The following is an 18,718-nucleotide window of genomic DNA, read 5'->3' as shown; positions in this document are numbered from 1 at the left end:
ATCCGTCCGTATGGCTGATGTGCACAAACGTGTGTTCCCTTCCACCGGTTTTTCAGCGCCTCCTCGGCCCGTTTCCCCCCGCAGCTGCTATATACATAATAATAATACCCCACTCACCGACACCAGTGCGCTAAAAGCCACACGGACGAGCGGCCTCTTGCCATAAGATCGACGCCCCCACCCGCCTGCGGTCGATCTCTCTCTCTCTCTCTCTCTCTCTGTCGTCGTCGTGGTCGTCGTCGACAACGTTCCCCCGTATAGCAGCGGGCGCGAGGCTCGGCTCTACTTGCTCCGCGGCACGCCGACGACCGCTAGTCGAGAGCCGACCGCCCAGTGCACTCCACGCGCGCAGCTTTTAGCTCCCACCGATCTTTTTCCAACACCCACCGAGTCGCTAGTTGGTTTTTTCGAGAAATCGCGATTGTAAATTACCGATTTTTTTGTGACTTACCGATTTTTGGGATTTCCGTTTCTACAGTGCTCTCGTGGACAAATTAATAAAACCGGTTACTACGGCCACTCTGACATTGGCAGTGTGTATTTTCAGTGAGTACCGATCGAGAGATCGTTTATGGTTCGTCGATCAGAATAACAATAAAAGAGAAAAAAGTAACGACACAAGTGAGTGATCGGACGATGAACAGTGACGACGACAACAACAACGGGAGTAAGAGGAGCGGCGAAGCTGTTGTGACCGCGGCTGGCATGTCGTGTACAATTACCCCGGCGACATCGGCAGCAACATTTGGCCGTCGCGACTTGTGCACCAGCTGTCATTCCTCACCCCATCGGTACTGAAAATAGGGGGTTGGGGCAAAAGAAAAAACGATACCCCATAATATGCCACTGTTTGCCGATGCCAAGGCGACAGGTTGTCGTTGCGATCTGTTGCCGGCTACCGCCTCTTTTGCGCTCTTTCCTCTGCAATACTAGAGGAGGTGTATTCGCTTCACTGTTTATCGCTCTTATACATTATACACATCGCACACGGACCGAACGAGAGCGTTAAATGTGTCGCCGGTGCTGCGAGATAATTATGAGAGGTGAGTTTGCCATGACCTATTATACCACGGTTGCGCGACTCGATCTTTTGGATGACCGATCGTATAACCGATTTACACGAGGCAATCATGATTCCGACCGAGAAGGAAAAAAAAACCTTCCAAACGAGCAATTTCATCCATAAAAATTCTTTTTGTCCCAGTTTTATATTCCATTAGCCGAGATGGTGGATATCGAAAGACTGACAATCGCAATTCTCTTATTTTCTCTACCATCCAACCTTTACGAGTAGATCGTGGTTGTCTCTTACTCTGTCAAATCAACCCTGACGAAAGCTAAATACTAATCCTATACTAGTACAAAAAAAAAAACCTCGGCAAACCTCATAATTTTGCAACAACTACGACCCACAGCGTGTATCGGTATACTTATACGAGAGCAAGAAAAATTCTGTAAAAGCCCCACCTGTTCCGCAGCATCGGGGCGCAACGAAAGAACGTGACTGGCTTGTCCCGGCTTTTACCCAACAAACGCGACAATACACAGCGAGAAAATTCCAACGGCCCACACGTCCCCGTCGTCGGCCACTGCGCGCATCGCCTACCTTTCCGCTCTATCAATCGCAAATGTATGCCCACACCACACGCGTATCGCTATCCTCTCTCTTCGTCTATAGGTAACTACTTACGAGATCGAATCGGATTTCCTGTGTTAAATGCACGCACGCGTAGCTATATAGGTTTCCTTCGTGAGACTCATCTCCATCACTGGTGTTATACGCGCGGGCGTTCCTCTTCTCCCGGTCTAGCGGAGGTGTGTGTAGGTTTATGGACTTCCTCGATTTCTCGCGATCATATCGCGGGACGGACGTATCGGTACCCCTCGAAAGTTTTTCCGGGAGCTCTCGTCCGAGTATGGCTTTCATTTTTTTTTTTTTTTTTTTTTTTTTTTTTTTTTTTTTTTTTTTTTGCAGAGGACCTTTTTTTACTCGAGAGAGACGAGCAGAAGCTGTAGTAACGATAACGATGGTCCTTAAATTATATATATATGCCATTGATGTGTGGTTTGTTTGCTTTTTTTTCACAAGTGTATCATAAGAGCCGAAAAGAAAAAAAAGATCGGTATTACGTAACAGGAGTGTTTACGAGCGCTTTATTCATTGTCAGCAATAAAAATAACAAGCGAATTGCGCAACGCGCGTATTTTTAATTCTCCAGATTTGTTTCCAGTAAAGAGACTTTGTTTTCAATAATGTATACCTGTATACCACCGCTCTCTCTCTCTCTCCGTCTCTGGATACGAACGAATGAAAATCGGCTTATTAGGACGCGGTTGAAAAAAAAAAAATATATATATATCCTTGGGGACAAAAAAATAAAATAAAAAAAAGCATATCGATCCGTATCGAGGAAAAAACTCTGACGCGTAATGCGTATACGTGCGAGTGTGTGTGTATATATAGCGCCGTTCGAGGCGAATGAAATCATCGGGTCTGTTGTACCGTACGCGCGTAATGTACAATGTATACGCGCACTCAAGGCGAGGCTTATGTCACGTCCCCGCGAGAAATCGTACCTTACGTAGGTGCGACTATTATGAATCCCCTCTCGTGTCGTACAAAACAACAACAGCACCCGCACGCGCGAGCGGTTCCATAAAGAGTTGAGCCGAAAAAAAAAAAAAAAAAAAAAAAAAAAAAAAAGAAGCTACACAGTGTATCCGTGGCGAAACGAATTTGATTCATGAGCGATACCTTGGAAGTGTTGACTCATTAGCATTTGACAAACGCGCTCTCCTGCGATCGGTTTTAATGGCTGTTGTTCGTCACGAAATTAATGGGTGTACTTACATTTGCGAAACGTGTATAATGGCAAAATATTATCGTTTGAAAATCTTTTTTCTTTTTTTTCTTTTTTCTTTTCCATCGTTCAATCAAACAAAACAATACTGATCCCCAATAAAACACGAGTACGTTTTACACATATACAGCAATAAAGAGCTTAAAAATAGACCAACAACATAATATTACATACATGCCAGTTGTTCCTCGTACGAGAGAGTGATTCATGCGTGGAATTAACGATTGTTATATAAATTACACGCGAGCGTGCGCTCACGGTATGCCACGTACAAGACCAATTGGCGCGTAATTCGTTCGATTCGCGCGATACCGATAGCGTACAAATTGTTTCCTAAACAAATTAGCGCTCGATTCGTGTATTCGAGTTTGTCGCGTATTACTCAGCACCTGCTGTATACATTACCATGCACGCGCTTTTCGCGTCAAACCGAAAACTCTCTCTTTCTCCAATGTAAATTTCCTTTGGTGATTCACCACCCGTGTGATCGTTATTAAAAAAAAAAAAAAAAAAAGTACGAATCACCAGCTCACAGCCGTTTGAACAGATTTCCCGAAGGTAACAAAAGATCGACTATTGTCGCGCGCACGCTATCGAGAGCCATTAATCCACGTGTATGGGTGACGCGAAAAAAAAAAAAGGAAAAAAGAAAAGGGAGACCGAAGAGGTGCGAAGCGCAGCCCACGCGAATAAAGAAACCCACTCGCGAGGAAGAGAAGTGCAGCGAGCGATAAGACCGGACCGCGGCGTCGCCGATTTTTTCGAGACGGGCGCTACGCCTCCCGATGTCTCCGCGCGTCTCGAGCTCCAGGGATTAGATAACGCGGCCTTATTTCTTTTTTCTCCCGTCCCACGCCAACTGTCTCGTCCCGCGCATTGTTTTACGTAATGTTTTCGGATGCGCTCTTCACTGTCCGCCGATTTCGACAGCTTCGCGATCGTGGCGCTGAGAAATCGGTTTTGAAAACTATCCTGATGTATACAGTTGTTTTTTGCTGCAGCTTATCAAGCGCAACGATACCGATCGGACGTCTCAATTAAAGCGATACCGATAAGCGAGTGTGTGAAAGTCATTTGTTGAGATCCAATTAATTCGCGGGGATATTTAATCGATTCAATTAATATTGGCCTCGTATCTGCGAGCAAATCTCCTATAAACTTGTGCACGAGTAAATAAATAATCCCGGCTTTTTCCCGCATTTACGTAAAAACCCATCGTTCTCTCCTAGAATGGATCGGAGCCAAATGAAACCGCCGGGTGCATCAGCCTCCCATAACGGCTCTATAGGCGATTGCCGATCGTGTCCAATATAGATCTAGATTGCCGAGTCATGAACTCCTGGGACTACGGCGGCGACGTCACACTTGGCGAAACGACGTTGATGTTTTGCCGATCTCTCCCCTTTTTCACTCATCACTATGTTGTATGCACTTTATACTCTCTGGTACCGCGTTAATCAACAGTACGAGCAAAAATCTAACGCCGAACCGATTATTTTTCCTTCGCAAAGTAATTTGCAACCAAACCCGACTTGCGTACCTTTATTCTTTTTTTAACGATCCGACCCGTTAGCTCGAAAAAAAAGAAACGATCAATCATACACGTATACGTGGCCTACAAAAGAAAAAAAAAAAAAAACAGAAGCAATCCGCGTAGTCTTAGGAGAAAAAAAACTCGCTTATATATATACCGATCGATCGAGCGCACAACACCCGAATAATAAAAATAATAAATAGCCCATAGAGCAACTAGGAGTAGAGAACAACACACGTCATCATCATCAGCGTGTCGTGATCATCTCGCGCGTCCGCGAAGGTTTAACGTAACACTTTTCCATGTGTACACACACACACATAAGCGCGCTAGCACGGCTCTTCGCGCGGATAAAAAGCATGAACGGTTACGTGTCCTAAAAAGCCCTGGAGATCAAATCGCTCACCTCTCTTACATTTCAAAAAGATCAATTACTCTCCTCCCCCACCTCCTCCTCCTTCGAGGTGTATGTATAATACATATGGGACGTCAACGTATTTATACACACGCGTACACGGCCTGCGTACGTGAGGTGTATATATATACGTTTACGTTATAGGTATATGGCCCCGTTTCTCGAGCGAATCAATCGTCCGCCGATCGGTCTACATTTCGACTCCGACCTCGTCTCTCTCCCGCGCTCGGATAAATCCTCCGCGAGCTCCAGCAGCAGTAGAGCATATTTGTATCTGTATATATATATATGTGGGTACGCTATGTGTGTATATATAATATATACGTGCATGAATAAAGCAAATAAATTGCACCAGAGACCAGGAAGTCAAGCAAAAGACGAAGATGAAGAAGACGCGGGTGCCCAACAGATATCTATATATTTATACCCATGTATGCGCGTATGAATTGAGATAAATACGCGTGTGTGCAGTGTACATATATATGAATTGGCGAGTGGATCGACAAAACCATCCGTTCGTTCGTATATATATATATACAGCAAGTGTGTGCCTATGAATAGTAGTCTAATTGACCCAGTTTGGGCCCCGAGGTTACATGTATATGTATACACCTATATAATACGTATAGGCACTCGTGTGTGCCTGTATGTACTATATACACACATAATGTATGTATATACGTATTTATTATGTATACCAGCCGATATGCGCGCTCATATATATAGGTGTTATCGATACGACCATCGAGTGCGCGGATGCAGGGGAAAGCTTAGTCGGTCGGTGTGAGTGTGTGTGAAACCCTGCCATGCATGCACGCGTTTGTGTATAAGTCGCGTTTAATGTATACCTCTCTTGCGCGTACAGAGTGTATGTATATAGGTACATGCAGATTACAGCAGATGTATGCCGCGCTTCAGAATGTCTCTCTCTCTCTCTCTGATAACAATGTGTAGGTATGCGAACTCCTTTGAATTTTTTCTCGTATCTCATTTCGTACGTGAGGATATTATACCACGTGCATTGGGTCGTGGGTTAATTTTTCTTTCTTTTTTTTTTTTTTTTCTTCAACATCCCAAGACATTTGTTTACTTTTGATACTGCTTTCCAGTGTGGAGATTCTTGACAGATGTTTCGAACTTATCATCTCGGTAACGGAGACAAGTGTTTTATCAATTTTCAATCATCCTTGGTTATTATTATTGTCATACCGTCATTTAATACCAAACAGAATAAATTTTTACCAAACACCATCACGCAAAGGTTAAAAAAAAAAACAGGCCAATTGTTCATCCCTACGATGAAAAGTACCATTACTTATTGCTCTGGATTTCCTTTGGTATAAGCTCCCGCACAAACAAACTTACCTTGTTTACCACGATTCAGGCACTCGATGTTTTTACCGCTCGCTTATGTAATTTTACAACTCACGTAAACGCAAACTGCACCATCGGGATATTTACACTCGAGAAATGGTTAACGCGCTCGCCAGCTATATGTACATTCACGAGTGTACCGAGTCGATATGCCGATCTATCGACGATCGAGATCGGCTCGTACTTTGAGCAGCTAACAGCAGAGGAGGATGAGGAAAAGTTGAAATGATTTATAAGCACTATCGACTGTCTTTTATACACCGAGCGATTTATCGTGGCATCCTCGCTGGAGCTGGTGAAACTAATACTCTGTTTTATACACACGATGAACCGATTTATCACCGCATAACTCGGAAATCGCATAAATATCGTTAGATGTACGCTTAAAATATTATGTTGAGGTACACACGACGCGTCATTGCAAACAGTAGCAAATGCACGCTCGTACTATATTACATACATACACGTTATTGATGATGATACATCTCAAATATCTTCACTTTTGATGTGTACATATGGACGTATGTACACGTGGGTTGAAGAAAAAAGCCAAATATTAACGTCAATTCCACAAGCTAGTCCTAATTTTAAGAACAAATATTCTTATGCGTGCATACGGAAGCGCTAAAAATGTATATGTGTAACGACGGGATGAGAGTGTATAATTACATGCTACATGTGTTTGTGGTTTGACCTTGCAGATCTCCAATTTCCTATTGACGTAACGAACGTAGCCAAGGACCACCCGTTTCTGGAGACAGATTCGCTGCAGAGCCTCTTCCGCAGACTCCATGCCCTCAACCGTTGCGCCAACATGAAACTGGACACGCATCATCATACCCATCACAACGCGACTCACGGCAAAAGCGTAAGTATTCATATTTATACGTTTGTCAATACTTTTTTTTTTTTTTTTTTTTTTTTCTCTCTCCTTCCATGCCCATACGAAGAAAAGTTATTCAACGATGACTAACGCGATAAAGTATAGGTATTTTCACGAAGAATTTATTTTTTCGTGGTTTACCAAAGGATTTTTATATAAACACTGTTTTTTAAATACATCGTTAAAGATGAAACAAAAAGGTTTCATTACGTTGCCGTAAGATGGAACAATCAACCGGAGTATTTTACTTTCCGTGAAATGGCCCATGTACCAATCTATCCCGTTGTGCCATGTCAAGGCTCAAAATTAAAATGCTCCATTATTCCCTATGTGTGTTTCACCCTAACCAATTTTTTTTTTTTTTCTCTCATTTTACTGAGTATACACGTGCCGATTTCCCTTAGAACCCCATAAATCGTCATGTTACCTCACTTTGGCGCATGATTTTAATCCCACGAGAGATATACGAACAAACCACAACCCACAGATCCATATCGCGCCAACTCGTCCTCCCTCGGAAAACAGCAAGAACATCTGCAATCCCAAAAATTTCCCGGAAAATCGGTAAAAACAGGACAGTAACGCCGCAAGAGAGAGAGTCGGTGTCAAGTGCTTGCCGCGCAGCGGGATTCGCTGCCTTTTATTCGGAGACTTTGTGTTTTCCCCGACAAACGATATTGCGACAAATCTGTTTCGGTCGGGTCGAGGTGACGGTTTTTTTTTTCCAGAGCAAAGGGGGGAGTACAGCACCTTTCTTTCATCCGTTCAAGTATAAGTGGTATACAGCTGGTGGGACATTTACGAAGGTCGTGTAAATATTTGAAATTGCTGGGGAAAATACTTGTACGGTACAGCTGTACAAAACAGTTTATGTTTTACGATACCACATCCGTTGTCGTCTTCTGACGTGGTAAAGTTGGTAAAGGCAGCGTTCATCAGATTTTTAGAGATCGACATCCGCCGTGTGAGACAAGTAGAGACAAAAATTCGATGTCACACCTAATGAATTTGTAATTCCGCCAAATTATTTTATTATTTTCTAGTTGAATCTTGCTACTACACTTTTTTCTCCCCTTAGTCACGGTACACGGTTGTTTATCACTTTCACATGTGAGTGAAATAAACAATGAAACGAATGAAAGACAGTCCACCAACAACAAAGTCGACGAATGGGGCTCTTGTATACGCATATGTTCATTATACCCCTGCACGACAAGTAGTAGGTACACATACAACAAGCAAACATCACGAGCGTCCGTGGGGGGGGGTCATGCTTGTGTAACCGCGCACTTCCTGTACGTATATACCAACAACACAATGGAATGCCAATGCGAGCCGTTCCGTATCATTTACAATACACGTTTTATGTAACGATCGGCTGCCTGATGCATATACATACCACTCGTGTTGTATACCCACACACACAACATCATTAGCGCGACGAGAGATATCTCTATTATTCCGGGGATCGCTCTCCATGCGCGCTATCTTCATCGCGCAGACTTCATTTTTCAATCGTTTTGACGGATTTACTTTCACGACTCTCTCGCGTGCCCACTTTCTTGAACCTTTTCTACGTATGTATGTATACTTGTACGTGTACCTACGTGTACTGTTGTACACACACGATGATTTTCAAAGACGCAATACGATCTCGTTTTTTTTTTTTTTTTTTTTTTCCTCAAATTAAAGTTACATTACATCCCACCGACTCTCGAGGTTTCTCCGTTCCTGCGTGTACTCGAGTGTTACAAAATCTCCATGACAAAACAAAAAAAAAGAGCAGCGTGTGAAACAAAAGTTAAATCACACGCTCTTACAAAGAGAGAGAGAGAGAGAGAGAGAGAAAAAAAGAAAGAAACTAAGCACGAGATATAAGCCTCGAGTCGGCGAAAAATCATCAATTATAATGAACTTTCTCCTAGGAAGAACAACGAAAAAAAAAAAAAAAAAAAAAAAAAAAAAAAAAAAAAAGAAAAGAAAAGCGTCCCTCCCCGATGAAAGAAGAGCCCTGCGAGATAAACACACTCTCGGCTCTTCTTCTATATATAGTCAGAGCGAGCAAAGAGAGAGATAATCAACGACCGATCCCTCGACTCCCCATCCTCTTTGCATACCTATCCGACCAAGTCACTGTGCAGCATATAGGGTGTATATGCATGGTATATACTATGGTTGCGCGTCAATTCCCTCCCGACAACAATGACACATCCGAGCGCTTCTGGTCATTGTCATGCGCGCAGTGAAAGTCCCCGCAGCACTCACCGAATGGCAATTAACCGGCTCCTTCGTCTCAAGTATATGTGTATATATACGCGTTGTATACTCGCGGCAATTGCCATCGCAGCCGGTGGAAAGTCCGTGCAGGTGTGGCAGCATCCTCTCCCCCCCCCTCTCTCTCTTCCTTTCATTGTTGGAAAAAAAAAGTGCGTTCGACCAAAGAGGAGACTCTTTTTTCCCTCTCTTGCTGTGCAACGGGTTTTTACAAAATTGCTGCAAGTAGGTATCTGCGTTGGAAAAGCTTTTGATTTACGCAGTTGGCTACAGGTACGCGAGTGTCTCCTTTTTTTTTTTTCTAACGTAAATGTACAAGTGCCGTGTACGTACTGAAAGCAACACTAGCCGCGAGTTTTAGTTTTTGTGGTTTTACATGTAACTCTACTGTACAGCAGAATATGTGTACGTATCACCAAAAAAAAAAAAAAAAAAAAAAGAGAGTCCCGCTCTCCGCTTACGCGAATTTTCGATTGATGTCGCACTTTTGTTGCCGCGTATACATTATTAATTGATTACCCCTGCGCGTAACGGTAAGAGTATGTGTTAAAATATGTTTATGTACACGCGAGGCCCCCGAGCTTTTTCTTTATTCCTTTCACGTGTTAATATTTTACACAAATAAACTAAACCGTGTATACGTTGCGCGGGTGATTTATGTCGTATCAAATTTGTCATGTCGCGGAAATGTTCGGCTGATAGACCGGCATTGAAAATTTATTTGTACCACCCCCTCCTTGGCTCGTACGGGTTATAGCTGAGGTATTATATTATTCCGTCGAGGGGCATAAATTAAATAAATTAACGGGACCCTCAAAACCTCCATTTTCCGAGAGCAACAAAACGAAAGTCGAGTGTTGGTATAAGGCGAGTATCAATCATCCACATTTTTGCGTGAGTGTAATGTTGTATGAAATGTGTGCCGTAAAAAATAGTCAAACATTTGGGTTATTCGTGTCCCACACGTTCGGCTTATCGGTAACGCTCGCTAATGATCCTGTCAGCCATTTCATTTCCATCCAGCGGAGGAGAAGCAAAAAAAAAAAAATCCCCCCGAGATACATCGCAAGAAAGTTGCGGTGTATGACAAAACTCGACGCGAGCAAGACACGCGCTTACAATAATAACGTGTGTATACGCCGTTTCGCAAATAGAGCGTCGCTATCAATTATCCCGGCGCGCCGCGGAACAACTCGTGTTCGACGATTAGTACAACGCGAGAGAGACAGATTTGAAAGAAGAAAACAACGAGCCGTATACAAATACTCTTACACGTGTCGAAAATCGCGCGCCTCCGCGCTGCGTGTACGCGCCTCGGAGAAATTTCGAATCGCGAGCTTGCCCCCCCGTGGCGAGCGACACATCCCGGTGCTCTTATCGCCAAGCGCGTTTGTCGCTATCGCGGCTTATCGATCTTTATTAATTGCGTGCTGGCAAATTATTTGAGCCGAGGCAGCGCGTGAAAACGACGATAGATCGGCTATCAACTTTCTTTGACCGGCAAGTGCTTTCGATTTGTAAGTGCCGATTTTTTGTTTTTTTTTTCTACCGCGTTTTCTTTCGGAATGTGTAATAGAGCAATTTCGGGTATAATCGGCAAAATCGTATAGGAACGAAAATTTTAACGCGGGCTATAAATCCTCGCAAGTGCCTTGTACACGCGTGTATGTGGCAGGAAGCCGCAACTTACGTGCTTCCGATGCTAATTGCCGGTTGTCGCGGGCAATTATCGGCTCTCCGAAAACGCTTGGCTCTCCCTTTTGATGCGATTCCATGAACCTAGTATGAGTAGAAAAAAAAAAAAAAAAAAAAATTGGAGAGTGTGGGCGAACGAGCTGGAGTTTCACGGCCAGGAGCGTCGCTCGGGGAGGGAAAATCGGCACGACGAGGTGTCCGCGGCTGGTGGCGATTTAACGCGCCGTCCGGGCCGTTTTTCTTCCCACAGCAGTCCTGTTCGTCGCGCACGCAGGCCTCGATATTTATGATCCTCGCTACGAGCCGGCTTTTCCGATACCGATCTTTTTATCCACCGATCGCTGGGACATTAATAGCAACCGCGATCGCTCGTCCACCTTTTTCTTTTTTTTTTTTTTTTTCCTTTTTCGCCCGACGGAATAAATTTTCATTCGTTAAATGTAAAAGTTAAGTAACGACGGCCGCACGTTCATTCATTCACTCGCGCCAGCTCGAAAGTGCGTGTGTGTGTGCCGTGCGAGAAAGTTAGCGCACGCGCGCGTTATGCATTTTCTTTAATTTAATTATTTCTTCTTCCGTTTTTTTTCCCTCCGCGAATTAAAACGCGATCGCGCGTGAGAGCCGCAAAGTCGGCGGAGGGGGTGGGTCGCGAAAGGCATCGAAAAGAAAGTTCATTAACGATCCTCGAAAATCGGCGCTCTAATTTCCGTGAGGACGTTGTTCCCACCTCCGTGGAATCGATGTCGCGAGCACAGCCTCGAATCTTTTTATGGGACCTCCGTCGATCGGTCGAAGAAAACGAAAGGCACACGCGCAAGCTCGCCCGAAACCGAAAGGCGGGAGTATAAAAAGAAGAGCCACACCGGTCGTAAAGCGAAGCTGGTCGGTATCGCGTGCGCGCTCGATTTTTCGCCGATTTCGAGCGAAAACGATCGAGTTTCACCTGCCGGGGTCGTAAAACGCGGGAGAGGAGCAGCACTTGCGTGTTTATACACACACACACTCTGGCGAGCATCGATAAACGCGCGTTTCGATTTCTGTAAATGCACCCCGACCCGAGAAAACACCGATGTCGGCCTCGAAACGTTTTCCCTCGCTCAAAGTTTTGACGAGCCGTCGACTTTTTCTCTTACGCGCCCATAAAAGTGCATCGGCGTCACTTTAGTACGCATGAAAATCTATAAACGCGATAAAATGACTTTCTCGGTTTAACGCGCCGATTTCGCCGGGAGCCGCACACGGTGCATATCACACGTACCCATGCACGTGTTCCCCGGAAGAGAGGGAGCTTTTATATTTTTGTTTTCGCAATCGCACCGAGAGCCGGCAATAATAGTAAAGCGGCGCGCGATTCGAAACGCCATCAGCCATATAATTGCACAACCGAGAAATTAAGAGCCGACTAATCGGCCATCGATCGGGTCCGCGTTGCGCAACACCGAGTCTCCCCCGAGAGATAGCCTTTCGGGTCGACAATTTAACAAGGAAAAATTGCGTAAGGGCAGGCTCGAAAGATCATCGGCCGATCGGCGGAAATCTTCCCCAAGGGCAGAGACACCGCCGTGGGTGGGGAGGAGAAACTCGCGGTAGCCACCGATGGTTAAAGATCGATGATCGAGCCTATACTCTAAAGAATCGAAAGCCATCCCAGAGGTGGTTTTTTTTTTTTTTTTTTTCTTTTTCTTTTTCTTGTGAGAGAAAGGCGCAGCAGTGGTTAGTCGAAAGGTTTTATGACTCGAAGCCAAGACAAGAGGGTGTTGGGGTATATACTCGCGCGATGGCTTGTAAAAACGAAAGTCGCGGAAAGACACGAGATGAAAGGGAGAGTGGCTGATCTCCTTTTTCTTTTTTTCTTTACGTCGAAGGGGATCATTAAGCGCCTTCATTTTTTGTTTCAAAGGAAGTGCCATTGGCAGTCACGGAAGTTTTATGGTTTTTCATTTGCTCTTTCGAAATTTTTTATTGATGTACACCATGTAACGCAAGTACGACGCTGTTGCGAGGGATAATAACAATTTTTTCGAGCTCTCGTTAAACGCCCCCTCCCTGTACCAAGCACTGCAATTATATGTTGCAAAGTGATTTTCGTGCCATCGATGACATTTACGACGCCAATTTTTCTTTTGCATCCCGAGAATCAATTCACCATCACCACACTATGTTTCAAAACATTTTCTCCACTTCACCAAAAAAAAAAAAAACTACCGCACGGATCAATTACCTTTCGCTTGGTCTATCGAAAAAAAAGCCACACCACGAGAAGGTCACGAAAAACTCGCATCGCAGTTGTTCAAAAGCGTGGGACGCGCAGTCAATTCGGCGATTTCTCCGTGCGTTTCTTCGCGAAGCTTAAAAAGACAAACCACCGGCGCAGCTCGCCACCCGATACTTTGACACGGCGTCAAGAATGCGTCGCTCCGCGTGCGGTGTGCAAGAGACTTTCGAGAGATCCATTGGCGAGCTACGGAACAAAAATACACGCGCCCCACCGCACGCGCCTCTTTGGGGAAAGATTCACTGCAGTTGGCGCACAATGGACCCACGAGCGGGACTTTCTTCCGGTCGATTATTCTAAAAGCGATTCTCGAATAAAAGCCAACCGCGATTCCCATTAGAAAATAAAATCTGCCTACCAGGAGCACTTGTACGTATAGATAGTGTATACGCACTCGAGTTTCTAAATAACGATGAGCCCCGCCCTACGCTCGTGTCCCGCGCAATTACAAATTCGACAATGATCTAACGAGACGTAACAAATTGCGAGGCCCCGATCGAAAAGAGGAGAGGTAAATTTCGCAAGGTAAAGAGTGAAAAACAAGGCTAAGCGTCGCCGTGGTTGCCTTATATATTATTATATATACACACGTGCCGTACCTGCACGCACGGTTGTGGCAAGCACACACACACACACACAGGGGGAAAGGCGAAAAATAAGAAGTTAATTGGCAGGTTGCGCTCTCGGGGAGCCTTGAATAAAAAGCGCTCGGAAATCGCGTTTCCCTCTTACTCTCTAGCTATACGCGCATCACGCACACGATCTCCTCTCCTTTCTTGTGCGGCGCGCGTAGGTATATTGTATACATATATACACCTCGGCAGATCGGCATCTAAGGTCTCGGCAGCGCTTATAAACGTATATACATCGACGCGCATAATTACGCCGCCCCGAGAGACGTCCCTTTCGCGGCTACCATGTGGATATCTGATGAGCCTTCCGAGGAGGGAAGGGATCGAAAAAAGGGAGGAGTTTCTAAACGGCCCATTTTTCACCTGCTCGCGAGATACCGAGGGAACGAGAAACGTCTCGAGGGCGCGAGTACACGAGATTTCATTCTAGGCGAGCTGTTTTCCGATAAAATTGAAAATCCACACTTAACGATTCGTCTGCCAAACCCGAATCCAAGAAGTTTTTTGGACCGTATATATACAAGGAACATACGTATACGTGTACGAAACGCGTGACGCACTTGGCGGTCGCGGCAACGAGCGCAGACTGCGTGGCACTTTGCGAGAGTCACCGATTTCTCTCTCTTTGGCTCGGGCAGGTATATTACACATACACACCTACGATACCAACGCAAATATTGTACCCGCACACTTGGCTCGCCCACACAGGCTGCCCATACTTAAAAATAGCTAGCACAAATAAAACCTCGCGCTCACCTTATCGCACCCTACACAAACATATTCTTCATTTTCCTTGTTTTCTTTTTCATTTATTCATTTGTAAAAAATTCTTTGGCGCAATTAGTGTACGTTTCCCCCTTGTTCCTCAAATTTTCTTTGGCAACAACAGCCTGGCACCCGTTAATCGCCGAAGCTACCGTATTCGACGTATCTAACCGATCTCGTACCTCTACGTTGCACGTTACGTCCACGGCAGGCTCGTCCGCGTGTAACTTTCGAATTTTCCCCCGATACGGAGCGTGATAACTCAATTTTTGCCGATCCTATCTTCCACGATCGTCTCTAAAATCCAAAAGCGCCGAGGGAAAAACGTTTAGCTTCCTTCCCGCCTCCTCCTACTGTACACACACACACACACACATAATTGTATTGCATACATGTAGGCACAGTAGGTAGGAGTCGGACGGGTAGGCGTAACAATCAAGGCCTTTCTCGCAAGTGGTTCTCTCTATACCTACCTGCCTACCTGCAAGAGCCGCTGCATCGGCTACCTACTCGCATAGCCGCGAGACAGCGAGGTGAGGTGCACCCGCGTCGATACCGATCTGAAATATCTCGCGTTAAACGGGGCTCTCCCAACGCGCCCACCGGAGACACAGTGCGCGCGGCTTCCTCTGCTTTACTTATCTTACCAGCCTCTCCTCTGCTTATCTCTACCTCTCGCGTCCGCGAACAGCCGCCCCGGGGGGATTGTGTGGCTGATTGAGCTAATGCTGTACTGCGCGAGCGATCCGAGTGACGGGCTACCGCGCGCGCGAATTTTGAGGCTACCGAAGCGCGGCTTTTTTTTACTCATTTGTTTAATTTTTTTATTTAGAGACGTTCACTCTTGATCTCCGTGGAGCTTGTAACAGAGTCAACAGATTTCTCTTTTCACCGCATGTGATCGTTACGGTTGTATATACCGATCGAATGGTCTTACCGATCTCTCGAATTATTAATCCATTGCTCGTCACGTGAGAAGAAGAAAAAGAAGAAGAAGAAAAAAAAAGAAATTCTTCGTCTCAAGAAAAAATCGACCACTACACTCACACGAAATCGATAGTGTATACACACTTGCTCGATCGGTAGCGCAATGGCACGCCCCTCGTCAAAAGGAGCCGCTAATTGCTTCGGCTGCTACGTAGCCTGCATCCTCTCCGAGGAGGCTCCCCGCAAGTGCACAACCCGACGGCCTCGGCGACAGCCGCGGGATTCCTCGGCGAGCTTTGGAGAACCGGTCGCCATAAATTCACCAGCCGTGAATTTTCGCCCGACGAAAGCAACGTACATACATGCGGGTTCTCGGTGCCTATACGTAAGGGTTTTGGTATTGGGGCTCCCTTTTTTTCTCCAAAGACTCGATCTGCTCGATGGCTCTATCAAGGGCCCACGGCGATCTTCTTTTTCTAAAATGTTTTCCTCGCGTCCCATCTACACCCGCTTGTATATACCGTAGAACAAAATCCACGAGTTATTATCGCGTTTTTACGCATACGTGTATATGGCGCGTGTACAACGCAGGATAGATGTGGGTATGTATCTTTTCATTAGATGCAATTAATTTCCGTGCAGCTGCTCGATATCGTAAAACCACGAGCACGGACACTGAAATTTGTTTAACATACCTTGTACACACATATTCATATGTATATATACACACGTGGTGTGTAATATACGGTGTGTATGCACTGCACGGCGCATTGAAAATTGCGATACTCAATCTCTCTTCCTTTCTTTCTCGCGGCGCGGCGGTCTCCTCTTCCCGGGCATTTAAATTGAAACTCACGCGCGCGCGCTCAATAAGTCCCTCGTTCCGATGCCTATAGAGAGAGAGGGGGGGGGACAAGAAACACGGGCAGTGAAATTTTTTTCCCGTGATTGAAATTTTCCTTTCGAATCAAACGGGCAATTATGAGCCTCTTTATAAAGACCACCCTCCCCCCCCCTTCCGCCCTACACGCCTCAATATGATTCTTTCTTTCTTTAAATTCAATTTATTCATAAGCTTTCTCCGATGCATAAACATTCGCGGATAAATGAGCTTCTGGCTGTTGCTGCTGTTGTTGTGATTTGTAATATTTGTAAATCATAATTCCCGTTTACCTATACGCGGGTACAAATAGACGCGCGTTTTAATGCACAATTCGTTTTGCGTTATTTGTATACGTATATATGCACCTATCCAGTTGGTAACGCCTTTTGTCCAGCGGGTACGGGTGTGTAATGTTATGCGATGCGGTGCAATTTCGATTCTAATGGCCGGCCTTTTACCGTCGATGCCTCTAGTGTAATTTGTACACACAAACGCGTCACCGATTGCTACACATGTACACTTTTAATTACAAAAATTATCGATGCGCAAAACAACCAGAAGATATACTTGGGCAAACATTATTAGTACGATTTGTTTGTTAAATGCGCGCTGAACGAACTGCCGTATACCGATCTTTTAAATTTCTTGCTCAGCAACTTTCAAACTGTTTTTTTTTTTTTTTTTTTTTTTTTTACATACGTTGGCGGCAAAACAGAAAATACTCGGATGGACGAAAAAAAAAAATCGTATAATCGGATGGATGAAATATTAAATTTCAGCTCCATACGGCTGCACATATCTGGGGCGGGTCTGTATAATGGTCAAAACGTTGTGGATTTCCGGGTCTCCAAAGAATTGAGGCATCTACAAGTGATTGTTGTCCAAAAATAAATCCTATTTTGTCAAACGTCTCGAGGAAAATCGATTCGTATGGGTCTAAAACTTATCGGCAGCGCAACCGGAGTTGAAACACATTTGACGAGTGGACGATGAGTCGTGTTACGGATCAAAAACTAATAGTGTTACTCGTGATAAAACTAACAATCGAATCTTTCTAAGCTTATGTGAAAAAAATTCCCAAAGGAGCTCCTATAGCTGTACTTGTGCAAAATAACAAATGAAAGCATATAAGCCCGGTGTCCGCCAAACAGTACCGATTCTCCATCTCCTGTGAACACCCTTTGATTGAGATCTCGATTCGAGACAAATGGTTTTTTTTTCTCTCTTAAAAATTGCGTAAAGTGCCCGCTAAAATGGCCCGAATGAAACAACTGCCTTTCGTCTTTCGTCTCGACAAAAAGCAACAACATCACTCTCATCAGTCACGATCAATTTTCCGTTCGACGACCGTCGTTGCGCGTTGTCCTTATTTTTTGCTCCGATGAAATATCCCGCGCGCCATCCTGATAGCTATTTTTTGTTTTCTTTCTACGACCGATCGCGACAGCCTACGCTGCAATGAAAAAAAAAAAAAAAGTAATAAAAATGAAAAATGAAAAATGTTTAATTTCACCGCGTTGAAGTAACAAGCCGCAAACGCCTCGATTTCCGACGGCAAACTGATTATCGCTGATTAAATAAACGACGCCGCTGGCCATAGGTAATAACAATAATTATGATCATTAAAAGTGGCATTATTAAGGACAAGCTGTACGTAATATATAACGTAGAAGCGAGTTGGGTGAAAATGATGAATCCCCGGGGTACTCGGGCGCTAATAGAAACACGGCTTTTCGATTGTGGAAAGTGCCGGGAAAAAGTTTCGAAAGCCGACGCGGGAAAAGCATCGCCGCTGACCGTGAAAGTATCGGTACGTCCCGAGACTATCCGAATTCGGTAGCTGATGGCTCGTTTCGAAATACACCCGGTCTTTACATGGAATGATCCTCGTCTCGCCCGATGATTAGTGAAATCGGCTTGTAATCGTAACCACAATCACGTGCGCTCGAAAGGACCGTCCGAAAGTTTCGGCAGAGCTTCGCGTAATAATATGCTCACTTTGTTGTCCTCTGTCTCACCAACGCGGATTAATCCTTATCCTATACCCCCCTTTTGTTACGCCGCGTCAATATTTACGATTCGTTCCGTTTATTTTTTTATCCTCACGTGCCACTCCTCCGACCACGACTAGAACGGATCAGCATAAAAATTGTTTTCGCTCTCGAGATGAGATATGCACAAACAGTACAATTGCACCGGA

At 44.8% G+C, this 18,718-nt stretch overlaps 1 protein-coding gene across 1 annotated transcript in view; it reads left to right on the top strand.

The window, feature by feature from the left end:
• Positions 1–18,718, top strand: part of cv-c (RhoGTPase activating protein) — a 269,141-nt gene that overhangs the window by 231,241 nt on the left and 19,182 nt on the right. Inside the window, exon 10 of the mRNA XM_089588870.1 lies at positions 6,886–7,052. Coding sequence (XP_089444996.1) covers positions 6,886–7,052 — 167 coding nt within the window. The remainder of the gene's footprint in view (positions 1–6,885; positions 7,053–18,718) is intronic.

The sequence above is a fragment of the Copidosoma floridanum genome, unplaced genomic scaffold, assembly GCF_036245765.1.
Source record: "Copidosoma floridanum isolate Cflo_tuat_1 unplaced genomic scaffold, Cflo_Japanese_pri ptg000007l, whole genome shotgun sequence".
In the NCBI taxonomy this organism is placed as follows: Eukaryota; Metazoa; Arthropoda; class Insecta; order Hymenoptera; family Encyrtidae; genus Copidosoma; species Copidosoma floridanum.
The sequence above is the reverse complement of the archived record's forward strand: the minus strand, read 5'-3'. Positions and strand labels throughout refer to the sequence as shown.